General features: G+C 42.4%; 1 protein-coding gene across 1 annotated transcript in view; it reads right to left on the reverse strand.

Moving 5' to 3' along the window:
- The window catches only part of cyb5a (cytochrome b5 type A (microsomal)), a 46,888-nt gene that overhangs the window by 19,039 nt on the left and 13,316 nt on the right, over positions 1–14,533 (reverse strand). The window contains exon 2 of the mRNA XM_078540058.1: positions 3,714–3,842. Within this exon, the coding sequence (XP_078396184.1) occupies positions 3,714–3,842 (129 nt within the window). The remainder of the gene's footprint in view (positions 1–3,713; positions 3,843–14,533) is intronic.

Below are 14,533 nucleotides of genomic sequence, written 5' to 3' on the forward strand. Positions count from 1 at the left end.
TCATTCCAGTCTATCTGGCCCTGCTCCATTTTTGCCCCATTGAAGTCGGCTCTCGTCCAGTTAATTATTCTAACTCTGGATTGCCCATTGTCCTTTTCTATCATCATCCTAAAATGTGCAATACAATGAGCACTGTCTCCTAAATGTTCTCCTATGACACTTGATCTACTTGGCCCACCTCCTTTCCAAGAACCAGATCCAACAGTGCGTCTTTTCTTGTTAGACTGGACACATACTGTTGTAGAAAATTCTCCTGAACACAATCTAGGAACTTCTGCCCCTTTCCACCCTTTACACTACCACTGTCCCAGTCTACATTCGGGTAATTAAAGTCCCCCATTATAACTACTCTATAATGCTTGCATCTCTAATTTCCCTTCAGATTTGTTCTTCTACGTCTTTCTCACGTAATCTGAGGTACTTTGAATCTTTAATGTTTTGCCTTTACATATAAAAAAATGCAGAAATTGGACAATTGTTAATGAATATAATTACAGGTTAAACTGAAAATGTTTAAGAAGGATGCCACATGCACTATTTAAGGAAACGGTTAATTAGGCTGCAGCCTGTGTGACTGATGCAAGCTTGGTACTTTAGGCTGAAAAACAATAGCTGACATATACCCTTGGTGACTGAAACTCACACCTAGGATTTGTCTAACATTACAACATGGTAACACTGTAAAGGCCAGGAAGCTATTCCCTGGCTGAATGCCGCCAGTCAGGAGTGGTGCTGGCACAGAATAGTGCTTGCAAAATTGAAAGGCCACATACCTTGAGTTTCTATTCAACTGAATTAATGAATGGAAAATCAAAGACGCAGGCTGGTGATTAGCGATTCTTGTAGGTATCATTCCACACTGGGAGCGTCCAATCACAGAATCATCCATTATAAATTGGAGAAGTTGTATAATTATCTGGGCAGACTGTTATAGTCAGGTTTCATCACCCTACCATATTTAAAAACTTTTCTAAATGCTTTCATGAAAGCAAAAAGGAACAAGGTTGATCTCAAGTATAAATGGGGTAGGTTACAATAAAAGGTTAGAAAAGTTTAAACAGGAAAAAAAATAAAGGGGTTAGAGGGAGACCTCTTTGAAGTATAGTCTGACTCCCTGACCTTCCACATATCTTGCCACTGACAGTCAAAAGAGAAGTAGCAATAATCAAATACAACCAGGAACCCTAACAAACACAGAACTATATATTAATGAAGATGTTCAGAAGCTCTAAAGATGCTGCTTTAAGTCCAGGAATTCCTTCTGCTTAGCAGTCAGGTCTCAAAACTTCAGAACTCTAACCTAAAAACAAGTACTGGTGCATGGAGTAAACAGGGTCAAGAATCAGGGCCTGATCACAGATCCCACGAATAAAGCACCTAGCTTCACAAGACATGGGTCACTAAACAGCATCAGAACTTCACATAGGTGCTGCAACCACATGCTACACAAATGGAAGGTGACAGAGAGCTCTATGAGTGACTGTGGACAAACTGTGAAAACTATGAACCATTACTTGCTGAGATTAGTCCCCAAGGAATGGCATCCGCAGTGTCAGCCACAGTTCATTGGTAGAGCTCTTGCCTCGGTCAGCAGGTTGTGGGTTAGGCTGACACTCCAGTGCACAGAATGGAGCACTGTTGGACGTGCCATTTCTCAGATGAAATATTAAACTGAGGCTCCTTCTTCCCTCTTAGAAGAATGTAAAAGAGTTCAGTGTCATGGCCAATATTTATCCCTTAAACATCATCAGTAAAAAAACAGATTATTAGATCACTATCACATTGTTCTTTGTGGAACTTTGCTGTGCACAAATGGCTGCCAAGTTGCCTACATTACAACAATTGTTACACATCAGAAGTACTTCATTGGATGCAAAGCACTCTGAGATGTTCAAGTCGTGGAAGGCTCTATATAAATTCAAATCCTTTTATTTACCAGAGAACATGGAGTGAATAATGAACTTGGAAGTTATTAGTTATTTTTCAAGCTGCCATATGGAAGACAATTGAAGTACAGATCTCACCATTTTCAACAGGGGCAATTGTGTGAATGAGGTTTGCTGATTAAATATAAAAACCAGTAATGTAGTGCTCTTGCTACAGGCATATGTAGAAAGAGGTTCCACCAAAGATGTTTTCCTTAGCCAAGCTCTCTGCTGAAAGAGTGCTTCGCACCATCCAGTTTGCCATTGTAACAAGTCTCAAGGTTCAAAACAGCAGCTGGTCATTTCTATTAAAAGTGAATTGGCTCAGCAATAAACAGAATGAAGCAATCAAATTACAGGTGCAGAACTCTATCGCTGTAAATATTCAAAGCGTGAGGTTGCCCAAAGCACCACTCCATTCTTGTTGGCACTTTGACCATCAGGACATACTTGTTACAAGGCAACTTTGTTACAAGGCAGCCCAACACAGTGAATGAACCTTAGTGCCAGACCATAGGTCTAATCAAGGACCCAACTCCACAGAACCAACTTCATCCTGGCAACTGGAGGACAATCATTTAAACTTCACTATCAAGAGCACGCTGTTTGCGCCAGAAATAAACCAAACAATGAAAATGCTATAACTAGAATTGGTATTAATGCAAACTGCCAAATGGTATCAGGTTTTGGCTCGGTTTTGGGCAACTGCCCATTTTAAATATTGCCCTTTTCCATGGTGGAGATTGTACATAAAATATCAAATGGTATGAATAGGGTAAACCCAGATTATTTCTTCATAAATACACCAAGAATATAAAACTTAACATAAATAAAGATTAGCAGAAAGTAAATTTAGAACAGACATCAGGAAAAAAAAACTCCTCTACTCAATGATAAATAGAATTAACTAGGCAAGCTGTGTAAGAGGAGCACAAATAATGGAATTATTCAAAGTGAGATGGCAAAATAAGAAAAACTCTCATTTGTGTCTTTGCTATTTCCAGTTTCCAATATTCATCTGGGTGGATTCCCATCAATTCCCCTCCATAAATCAGCTCATTCAAACCTCTGCTGTCCATATTTTGTCACATCAGGTCTCACTCGCTCATCACATCTACCCTCACTGAGCTACATGGGCTCATAGTCCCACAATTCCTCATATTTAAATTCTTCTAGTTTTGCTGTAATTTTTTCCAGTTTGACAACCCAATTCCCAAGCTCTCTATTCTTCCATCTCTGGCCCCCTGTGCATCCTGCCGACCTTTGCCCCACCATTAGTGCTTTTTCCTCCAGGTCAACATTCCCTCCAAGCTGTGGGGAGCCGAAACTATGCAACAGTCCAGGGCTCACTGCACAGGGGACAAACAGGCCCTGAAAAGCAACAGACCCTTTCAGATGTGTACATGTACAGCCACATGCCAATCTTTAAAGGGACTGCACTGTGCAACAAACAGGCACGCACAATGAAGGAAAATTAGAGTATTAGAACATTGTTTCAGGTCTTTTGTAGTACATTTTTTCTTTGGCGATTCCTTCCCTAAGCGTCTCCGCCTATACTTCCCACTGCTTCCTTAAGGTCCTCCTTAAAGTTCACCTCTGACCAAGCTTTGTCATTCCTCCTAATTTCTGTGTCTCACCCTGGCTTGACATTAGATGTGTTCATCTTCAAGCCTCTGAAGTGCCTTTGGACATTCTTCTACTTTAAAAGTGCTACATAAATTTTGCCATCACGTCTCCAATTTCTTTTTACAGAAGTGCTACAAATGTAACAGAGGTTACAGGACTCACGGGATGAAGTTCTCCTATGAGGTATTTTTTGGTCATTTCTCGTGCATCAGTAGAATGTCCAACATCATCGAAGGCTTCTGAAGCGTTGCCTCCTGCTTGCTCCTTCAGCACTTCTTCGCCACCTGGATGCTGCAAGACAAAAAAAAAGGTTCAAGGTTGACAATTTAAATCGAAGAGTGAGCAGTGTTATTTACTCATGCACTTGCATTCAAAGATGTAAAATGAGCATTCACCTCCCTCCTAACCTTAAAAACTCAGAAGCCATCTTTCTTATATTTGGAGCACTCCATATACTCCTCGTTTTTTTTTTAAATAGTCTGTTGAGATGACTGGACAGATCACACAACTACAGGCGACAAAGTGATCATGAACTGTTGATTGATCCTTTAACTTGAGATATTCTTGACTTGCTTTTTCCTGGATTCACGTTAAATTTCTGTCACATTGGTAGAATGCCACTGCTTATCCATCCCAATCTTAGCCTTTTGTAATACTTCCAATTTGATGCTCCTTAAAGCGCTCCAGTGGAACTGCTCTTTGTTAGTCAATTGCAATATTTAATATTATACCACCTTTTGGAGGGGGGGGGAGGATGGGAGGATCTAGTTGCCATGGTCCACGTTGGAACCAATGACATAGGTAAAACCAGGAATGATATTCTGCTCAGAGAGTTTGAAGAGTTAAGGTTGAAATTAAAACACAGAATCTCAAAGGTAATAATCCCTAGGTTGTTACCCGAGCCACATGCCAATTGGCATCAGGTCAAACAGATTAGAGAAATTAAATGCGTAACTCAAAGATTAGCGTGGGAAGAAGGGGTTTCAATTTATGGGCCAGTGACACTGGCACCAAGGAAAGAGGGAGCTGTTCTGCTGGGCTCCACTTAAACTGGACCGGGGTCAGTTTATCAAAGAATAGTAGTATGTCTGAGGGTTTCTTAAAAACCTGTAAAGGGTGACCAAAAAATTGACAAAGAAGAAAATAGAATGACAGTAAACTGGCTGATAATATAAAAACAGATTGCAAGAGCTTCTATCAGTATATAAAAAGGAGAATGGGTAAAAGTAAACATTGGTCCATTAGAGGTAGGATAAATCATGGGAAATAAGGAAATGGCAGAGACATTGAACAAATATTGTATGTGTGTCTTCACAGTAGAAGTCACAAGTTACATACCAGAAACAGATAACCAAGGGGCTAATAAGGGTGAGGCGGTTTCTCTACTAATAACCTTAGAAGTATTGGAGAAGTTTACAAGACTAAAACCCAACAAATCCCCAGCACCTGATGACCTACAACCTAGGGTTCTAAAAGAGCTAGCTGCAGAGAGTTAGTGGAATCACTCATTATATATTTCCAAAATTCTTTAGATTCTAGAGTGGTCCCAGCAGATTGAAAATGTAACACTGCTATTCAAGAAAGGATGGAGAGAGAAAACAACTACAAACCAGTTAGTTTGACATCAGTCACAGAATATGCTGACATCTTTTATTAAGGAATTAACAATGGATTTTAAAAAAATCATAGTATGATCAGATTGAGTCAACATGGTTTTACATGAGGAAATAAAATTGTCAAACATAATTTTGGGTTTTTGAGGATGTAACTAGTGTGGCAGATAAGGGAGAACAAGTAAAAGCTTGGATTTTTCTTCAATAAGGTTCTAGACAAAATGTTAACATGCAAGTTATAGGCTCATGGAATTGTGTAATATATTATATTTGTATGGATGGAGGATCAGTAAATGGACAGGATGCAGACAGTAGGGATGAAGGGGGCATTAAGTTGACAGACTGTAACTTGTGGAGTGCCAGAAGTATATAGCTGAGGCCTCAGCTATTTACAATCTATGTCAATGACTTAGATGAAGAGACAGAGAAATGTATCCACATTACGAAGCTAAGTGGGAATGTAAGACGGACACAAAGAGGCTGCAGAGGTATACAGCCAGATAAAGGGAATGGGCAACAAGGTGGCAGATTGAGTATAACGTGTGTAAGTTAAGGTTATTCACTTTGGTAATAAGAATAGAAAAGCAGAATAACCTTTAAAGGCATGGAACTACTACATGTTGATATTCAGAGATACTTAGGTGTACTCATACAGGAAACGTAGCAAGGTAGCATGCAACTGCAGCAAGTAATTAGGAAGGTAAATGACATGTGGCCTTTTTTGCAAGGGGATTAAAGTAGAAGAATAAGGAAGTTTTGTTACAATTGTACAAGGCTTTGGTGAAACCATACTTGGAGCACCGTGTGCAGTTTTGATCACCATATTTAAGCAAAGATATAATTGCATTGGAGGCACTACAGAGAAGGTTCACTAGATTGTTTCCCATTTCCACTTCCCTAACATCACCCTTCTTTACCTGTCTCAGCTCATCTGCTGCTAAAACCCTCATCCATGCCTTCAATACCTCTAGACTCGACTATTCCTTGTTGGTCTCCCACATTCCACCCCCTGTAAACTTGAGGTCACTCAAAACTCTGCTGCCCGCATCTTAACTCGGAGTGAGAATCATTCCCTTATCACCCCTGTGCTTGCTGATTTACACTGGCTCCTGGTCAAGAAATGTCATGATTTTAAAATGCTCACCCTTGTTTTCAAATTCTTCCCTGGCCTTGCCCCTCCCCCATCTCTAATCTCCAACCCCACATCCCTCCAAGATATCTGCATTCCTCCAATTCTGGCCTCTTCTGCATTCCAATCATAATCCCTCCCCCACTGGTGGCTGTGTCTTCAGTTGCGTAGGACCCAAGCTCTAGAATTCCCTCCCACCTTCTCTTTGCCTCTCTACCACACTTGTCCCCTTTAAAGCATTCCTTTGACCAAGCTTTTGGTCATCTGACCTAATATCTCCTTATGTGGCCTGGTGTCATACTTTGTTTTACAATGCTTTGTGAAGCACCTTAGGACATTTCATTACTTTAAAAGGCACTATAGAAATATTAATTGATGTTGTTGTTGAATGAGAGGGTTGACCTCTGATGAGAGGCTGTGCAAACTGGCCCCATATTCTATGGTGTTTAGAAGAATGAGAGGTGATTGCTTTGAAATATACAAGACTCTGAAGGGGTGTGAAAGCAAAGACACTGGAAGGTTGTTTTCCTTAGCAGGGGGAAAATCAAGAACGTGGAGCTTAACCTCAGGATAAGGGGTCAATCACTTAAGACTGAGATAAGGAAAAATCTCTTCACAAAGGGTTGTGACTCTTTGGAAAGATCTTTGGAATTCTCTACCCCAATGATTGTGGATGCTCCACTGTTGAGTATATTTAAAACTGCAATAAATAGATGTTTTGATCTCTCAGGGAATCAAGTGGTAGAGGGAGCGGGCAGGAAAGTGGAATTGAAGCTGAAGATCAGTCAACATCATATCAAATGGTGGAGCAGGCCCAATGGGGCCTATGGTCTACTCCTGCTCCTTACGTTCTTGTTCGTGTTGTTCTTATGCAAAAAGGAAGATTTTACAAAATCTTTACTACTGGATGAACTGCGCATGTGGGCCAAGCTAATTTGGAAATGTACTTTAAAACAAAATAATACACAGTCACTTTTGGCTTGAACCAAAGATTGCTAAGTTCTACAAAATTGGGCTTGTTTAGGCTGAGTGGAAATATTGACCAGTCTGTATATGCTTCCTACAACTGAGGTATTCCAACATGCTGATAGTTAGCGGGGCCCTTGTCAGTCTTATGCAGCATACTTGCAGTGTTATTTTTGACTCATCATCTGATTGTGATAATCATGAGGTACAGGATTGCCACAAAAACATACAGCTTTCAGTACAATCTACAGGAACGCATTATAGTTGAAAGGAATTATTCCAAATCACAATCGATTTAAATCAAAAACAAAAAGAGGCAGGAAATACATTAGTCCAAACAATGGATCACAAAAGACAAAATAGGCTCCGTAGCAATTGCAACCTGTGAACAAAATATTTTTGCAAATGGGCCTATATATTTAGCCTGCATGCCAGTAAACCAGATTTTATATAAGGGAAAAAGGCTATAAGAATGCTTCTTAAATTTAGACCTAAAACAAGATACAAACCCTGCTCCAATATATTTTCTGTTTTGCTCATAACTAGAAACTTAAGAGTGAGATATTGGTTAGTGCTAACCTACTGTTGTAGGGTGTTGGATATGGTTTGGTAAGTCTTAATGAAGTCTTCATAGTCTTAAGCAGGTTAACTGCAAGTATTTATTAACTACAACAACTGTGTACATGTGTACAGTAAAGGGCTCAAGCCAGGAGCTGCCTAAGTGCTTGCTTGTGCACATGGCTCTGTCCAATACTACACTGCCCCTAGATGCAGGTTATGTGTTCTATCACAGCACTGTGTGGGTGGTACTGTACTCTGTCTCATGTTAACCTTATATGTGCCAGACCCTAAAACTATTTCTACCAATACGAACAGTGCACAGAGCATGATCCCTGCAATGGAACAGGTAGGCTCAACTGATCCAAGTTTGACTTGCGCGCTACTTGTCGACATGCAGTTGGCAGACAGGATGCAAATTTCGGGTTGCAGCACTGCTGACAGCTGCCCTCAGGAACATCCTGCTAGGGTGTAGAAAGGGAGGGAAACAAACATATGAGGTCCGGTATTGGTCTTTGGAACTGCTGTGGAGCTAGTGGGAGAACTCCCAATCCTCCAGATTTCACATTCAGATAATTAAATATTTCTTTTTAAACTTGCCTTTTTGGTGGAAGCTGCCAGCAGTCCCTTTAAGAACTGCTGGTTCAGCTGCAGGTAGACAGTTACCCTGAACCCATAAAGTGTGGCCACAGCTGAGTTCAAGGTAGCCCAACTTCAGGTCAGGACCCTGAAAGAGTCACTCAGTCTCCTATTTGTATGTGCAAAAGCCCAGTCTGTTCCAAGTAGTGGCCTTGTACACTTGGACTAATATAGCTGCTGTACGTGCAGTCTGTTATATTGTCCATTTAGGTGCCTGTTTTATGCCCAGAAAATGACTGCAGCGTCAAAAAATTTCAAAGTCTAAATCTGTCAGTGAAACTTAGACTGTCTTCCATTGGGAAGAAAGTAACAAGTTTTACAGGTAAAACAGATGAGTTAAGGGTGAGGATTGACATGTGGAATTGTGATATAATAGCCAACACTGAGACGTGGTTGAGGGAGGGGCAGGATTGGCAGCTCAACATTCCGGGATATAGAATCTTCAGGCGAGACAGGGGAGGGGGTAAAAGAGGAGGAGGAGGCATTGCATTATTAGTTAAGGAGTCAGTTACTGCAGTAAAGAGAGATGATATCTTGGAGGGGGCATCGGATGAAGTTTTGTGGGTAGAGCTTAGGAATAAAAAAGGGGCAGCCACATTGTTAGGTGTTTATTATAGACCCCCAGATGGTCAGCAGGAAATTGAGGAGCAAATGTGCACAATTTGCAGAGGTGTGTAAAAACAATAACAATAGGGTAATTATATTAGGTGGTTTCAACTTTCCCAACTTTAAGTTGTTGGAGCTTGCGTTCCTCAGCACCTGAAAGGAAGAGGAAAAGTTTCTTGTTAAGGTGTCGGATGAGACAAAGAATAAAATGAAACTGGGGACAAGGACAGCTTTGAGATAGGATAAGTTGGTGCTGCTGGATGGTGAGGTTGAGTGTGTTCATATGGCAGCGCATGGCACTGAGTGTGGATCTCAGGATGCGGCGAGAACAGCAGTCCGAGGAGCGTTGTATGTCCCGGAGATACCTGTAATCCTGGGTGGATTCAAAATATGAGGGATGGAACTTCAGTTGGAATCCTTTTGTCCATCTCTCCTTTGCCTCCACCTATCGCTGACCTTCTATCCAGCTTCACCTGCTCCACCCCCATTAAACTGTATAAATTTCATCACATTTCTACTTCTCTTTAGCTCTGAAGAAGGGTCATGTGGATGTGAAACGTTATCGCTGTTTCTCTCTCCACAGATGTTGTCAGGCCTCCTGAGTTTTTCCAGCATTTTCTGTTGTTTTTATTACAAAAGCATCTGTGACTGGGAGGAGAAATAGAATTTTACAAAAAAGGGGAAAAGTTCAAAATAAGAGCAAGGAAGAAAGTATCAGAGATAAAGTGAGAAACATTTATAAAAACACTTGCAGGAGATATTTGGATTTGTTCCATTTATTTTTCTTATCTGTTTATTTTATCACCTCAATTTCTCCCCTTCCTATCCTCTCCTGCTCGTGCTGAATCAAGCAATCCTTCAGTACCTCACTCTGGTACCCATCGAGGGTCAGCATCAGGTGTCATGTCAACCTAAATAACTGAACAAAGCAACTTCAAAAACAGCTGGCACTGCACCATACAAGCTAATTACTCAAGGACGAACCCCATTTTGCCTCACTTGGATATACACATGTTACAAGTGGACACAAGCAGTCACGCAGACATTGGCACTTCAGCTCTAGACACACTCAACATTCCATTGCCCAAATAAAATGCAAACAAGTAGAAAATGGTGGAAACCCAAAACAGAACTTGCAGAGGGAAACGACAGGTCAATGCCCAGGAATTTCCTTGGACATTTCTAAACTGGAAAACATAGGAGAGAATTTTCTCCCCGTCGGGGGAGCTGAGCAGGAGCGGACGTGGGTGGGCGCGCAGCCGATCGCCGCCATTTTACGTGGGCGGGCTAATTGAGGCCCACCAGCGTGAAGCACACCCAGAAGTGCTGAGCGCTCCTTGTGCGGGCGGGGGAGAGGAGGCCGAATCGGGGCCTGCGCTCTTTCATTTTCAAAAATTCAATAGAAGATTTTTAAAAATTATTCAGACATATCCCCTCATGTGATAGTGTCACATGAGCTGGGACATGTCTATGAATTTTATTAAAAATTATTAAAATTTAAAAACCTTCATGAAACCTCATCCCGCCCGTGGATGAGGTTTCATGATAAATGTGAAGGCTGCCTGGGCTCGTCGCCTGCCCGCCAACCTTAAGGTTGGACGGGCAGCTCTATTAATTCTTTTAATGGATATTTAAGTGGCCTTAATAGGCCTTTGATAGTTCGGTGGACGCGCAGCCAACTCTGGTGCGCGCCCGCTGAAGAGAAGAGCGGAACGACACGGTGACGCCGGGACGCATGCCGGACCTCACCGCACTTCTTTTTACTCATCGGCAAGCGGGCCCCGCCCCCACACGCCGACCAGAAGATTCATAGGCCATAGAAAGACAGAGGGGCCAACCATCCAATAATTTACATTAAAAATGGCATGGTTAATTTTAAATACTTATACTCTACAATTTAAATTGCTTAATCTTAAAGACAAAGGAAAAAGTGAAGTGATATTGGATTTTCTGATTCCAAACAGACAAAAATCACATCATTTCCATCAACTGTCACCCCCCTGTTCAACTTGTCTCACCCCAGTCACAGAGGTACTCTATCTCTTCTAGACGCTGTCAGCGATACAACACCCCATCCAACTCCTCCTGTTTACAGAGATGCAAAGGTGGCGGGGGTTGGGGGGAAGTTTTCGAATCCACACTTTGTGACTGTCTGGGGTGGGGAGGGTTTAAAGGAAAAAAAAAATCAGTAAATACGTTAAATGCAACCTACCACAAGCACGCTTGCTTTTAATTTAATTGGCATCTGCCAGAACCCGCTCCATGATTATAACATTTAAAAGCCACTATTTCAAAGCAGTGCTATGCTAGGTTATTGATAAACATTGCCTACATATACATAACACAATCAACTTTAGAGCTGTTCTCTAGGGCATAGTGGTGCTCATCATAAGTGATCCAAATGACTTGTATTCAGGTGCGTCCAAACACCTGGATGGTATATCTTTCACATTTGCCCTCACAGGTCCTTCTCTATCTTTCCAAAGGCAGACCCAGAACAAACTATAGCGAAACAAGGCCAGACACAAATTGTAAGGCTGCTTTATTTCGCATTCAGCTAGCTGAGCATACAAAGCAGTTTGTAAACAGGTCATTTGTCTTCACCTAAAAAGTACCTCCCTCCCATCACCGGATCCTCTTCACGTTTCTCAGGCTCCCCGTTTTGCAAAAATTGACTTCAAAATTCTCCAGCTCATTTCCAGATTCCCCCTCGTCACACCCTTTATCTCCCTGACTGTCCTCAAATCTCATTGCCCGCATGTAATTTGTTACCCCATTGTTCCCCTATCATTGGTGGCAGACTGTTTTTAGCCACCATGTTTTTGGCCTTCTGATGATCCCTCCAAATCTTGTTTCTTTCTCCCTCAATGCTTTAAACATTTACTCAAAACCCTTCTATTCTCTGCATAAATAAAAAGGAAGCAGTTAAAAAAATGTTAAAAAACCCCTGAACCGGCACAAATAAGATACTTCCGCAAATCAATTTTAAACATTCTTTGAAACGAAGAGGGTACAACCCATACAAATGAAATTCAAAGCAATTAAAGCTCAATGATTCAAGCTTGGTTACTTCAAAAATTGGCAGCTCAAAGCAAATTTGTGGAAAGATTTATCACTTTTGCAAAAGCATTTAAACATCTTTTAGAGCTCAAGTAAACAAATGAAAGGAAGGGTAATAAACAAATACAAACCATTTCAGCTAATGAAGTACATAGCTAATCTGAAAATCTAGATAAACTTTGGATAAAGGGTAGGTCGTAACTATCAAAAATAACATGCCTTCAAAACGTGAGACCTAGGACTTGGAACAACTCAGTTGAAATCTAAAGCACCCAGATTAAACAAGTTCAAAGTCCTACTTATGGAATGTTTAACTCAAGGACTCAGCATTTCAAAATCAGTGACAAACATTAGCTTTTCTGGTATTCTACATTATACTAAGGCAAACACAAACAACAGAACTGGATCCAAATAAAATCCTTCAACAATCAATAATGATCTTAAAATAATTTAAAGCATCAAAAGAGCCTCAAACCCATTACCCACAAGAACTGGCTTTTGAGACTACAGGAGGCTGCTCTGAACATAGCCAAACACAACATGACTGATATGCTATTCCCCTCCCCTTCCCTCCCTCCGTCAAATAATCTCTTGAGAGAAGGAGAGAAAAAAACCAGGCCAAAGAGGGAAAGAATACTCTGGAAAGTTCCTCTTCAAAACACAAGTGATCAAAAGCAGTCCAGCTGACCACATGGATGACGTATTCACTATAACCCCTGACCTTCCCCTCTCCGATGCTGAACGTTCAGTGCTCAACAAAGGACTTAGTTTCATACCCTTACGCCCTCATCTCAATGAATTTCGGGCTCGGCACGATACTGAACTCTTCTTCCGCCGTCTTCGTCTCCGTGCTCACTTCTTTGGGCAGGAGTCCTCTCCCCGTTCAACGGATCCTTTTACCCACCTCCAATATTCTCCCTCCACCTGGACCCCTCCCTCTGGATTCTTACCTTCTCTTGTTCTTTTCATTGAGAACTGTCGGTGTGACATTAGTCGTCTCAATCTCTCTGCTCCTCTCACCTATTCTAATCTGTCTCTCTCTGAACTTACTGCACTCCGTTCTCTCAGGTCCAACCCCAACATTGTCATCAAACCCGCTGACAAGGGTGGTGCTGTCGTTGTCTGGCACTGACCTCTACCTCGCGGAGGCTAAGCGTCAACTCGCAGACACTTCCTCCTACCTCTCCCTGGACCATGACCCCACCACTGAACATCAAGCCATTGTTTCCAGGACTGTCACTGACCTCATCTCCTCTGGAGATCTTCCTCCCACAGCTTCCAACCTGATAGTCGCCCAACCTTGGACGGCCCGCTTCTACCTCCTACCCAAAATCCACAAACAGAACTATCCCGGCAGACCGATCGTGTCAGCCTGTTCCTGCCCCATGGAACTCATTTCTCATTATCTTGACTCCCTTCTCTCCCCACTTGTCCAGTCCCTTCCCACCTACATCCGTGATTCTTCTGACATCTTACGTCACATCAACAATTTCCAGTTCCCTGGCCCCAACCGCTTCCTCTTCACCATGGATGTCCAATCCCTCTACACCTCCATCCCCCACCAGGATGGTCTGAGGGCCCTTAGCTTCTTCCTCGAACAGAGGCCCGAACAATCCCCATCCACCACTACTCTCCTCCATCTGGCTGAACTTGTTCTCACACTGAACAATTTCTCCTTTAACTCCTCTCACTTCCTCCAAATAAAAGGTGTGGCTATGGGTACCCACATGGGCCCCAGCTATGCCTGTCTCTTTATGGGGTATGTGGAACATTCCTTGTTCCAGTCCTACTCCGGCCCCCTACGACAACTCTTTCTCCGGTACATCGATGATTACTTCGGTGCTGCTTCATGCTCTCGTCGGGACCTGGAAAAATTTATTAATTTTGCTTCCAATCTCCACCCCTCCATCATTTTCACATGGTCCATCTCTGACACTTCCCTTCCCTTCCTTGACCTCTCTGTCTCAATTTATGGTGATAGACTGTCCACCAATATCCATTATAAGCCTACCGACTCCCACAGCTACCTCGACTACAGCTCCTCACACCCCGCTTCCTGTAAGGACTCCATCCCATTCTCTCAGTTCCTTCGCCTCCGTCGCATCTGTTCTGATGATGCTACCTTCAAAAACAGTTCCTCTGACATGTCCTCCTTCTTCCTTAACTGAGGTTTTCCACCCACGGTCGTTGACAGGGCCCTCAACCGTGTCCGGCCCATCTCCCGCGCATCCGCCCCCATGCCTTCTCCTCCCTCCCAGAAACATGTTAGGGTCCCCTTGTCCTCACTTATCACCCCACCAGCCTCCGCATTCAAAGGATCATCCTCCGCCATTTCCGCCAACTCCAGCAGATTGCCACCACCAAACACATCTTCCCTTCACCCCCCCTGGCGGCATTCCCGTAGGGATCGT

The sequence above is a fragment of the Cetorhinus maximus genome, chromosome 4 (assembly GCF_964194155.1).
Source record: "Cetorhinus maximus chromosome 4, sCetMax3.hap1.1, whole genome shotgun sequence".
Taxonomy (NCBI): Eukaryota; Metazoa; Chordata; class Chondrichthyes; order Lamniformes; family Cetorhinidae; genus Cetorhinus; species Cetorhinus maximus.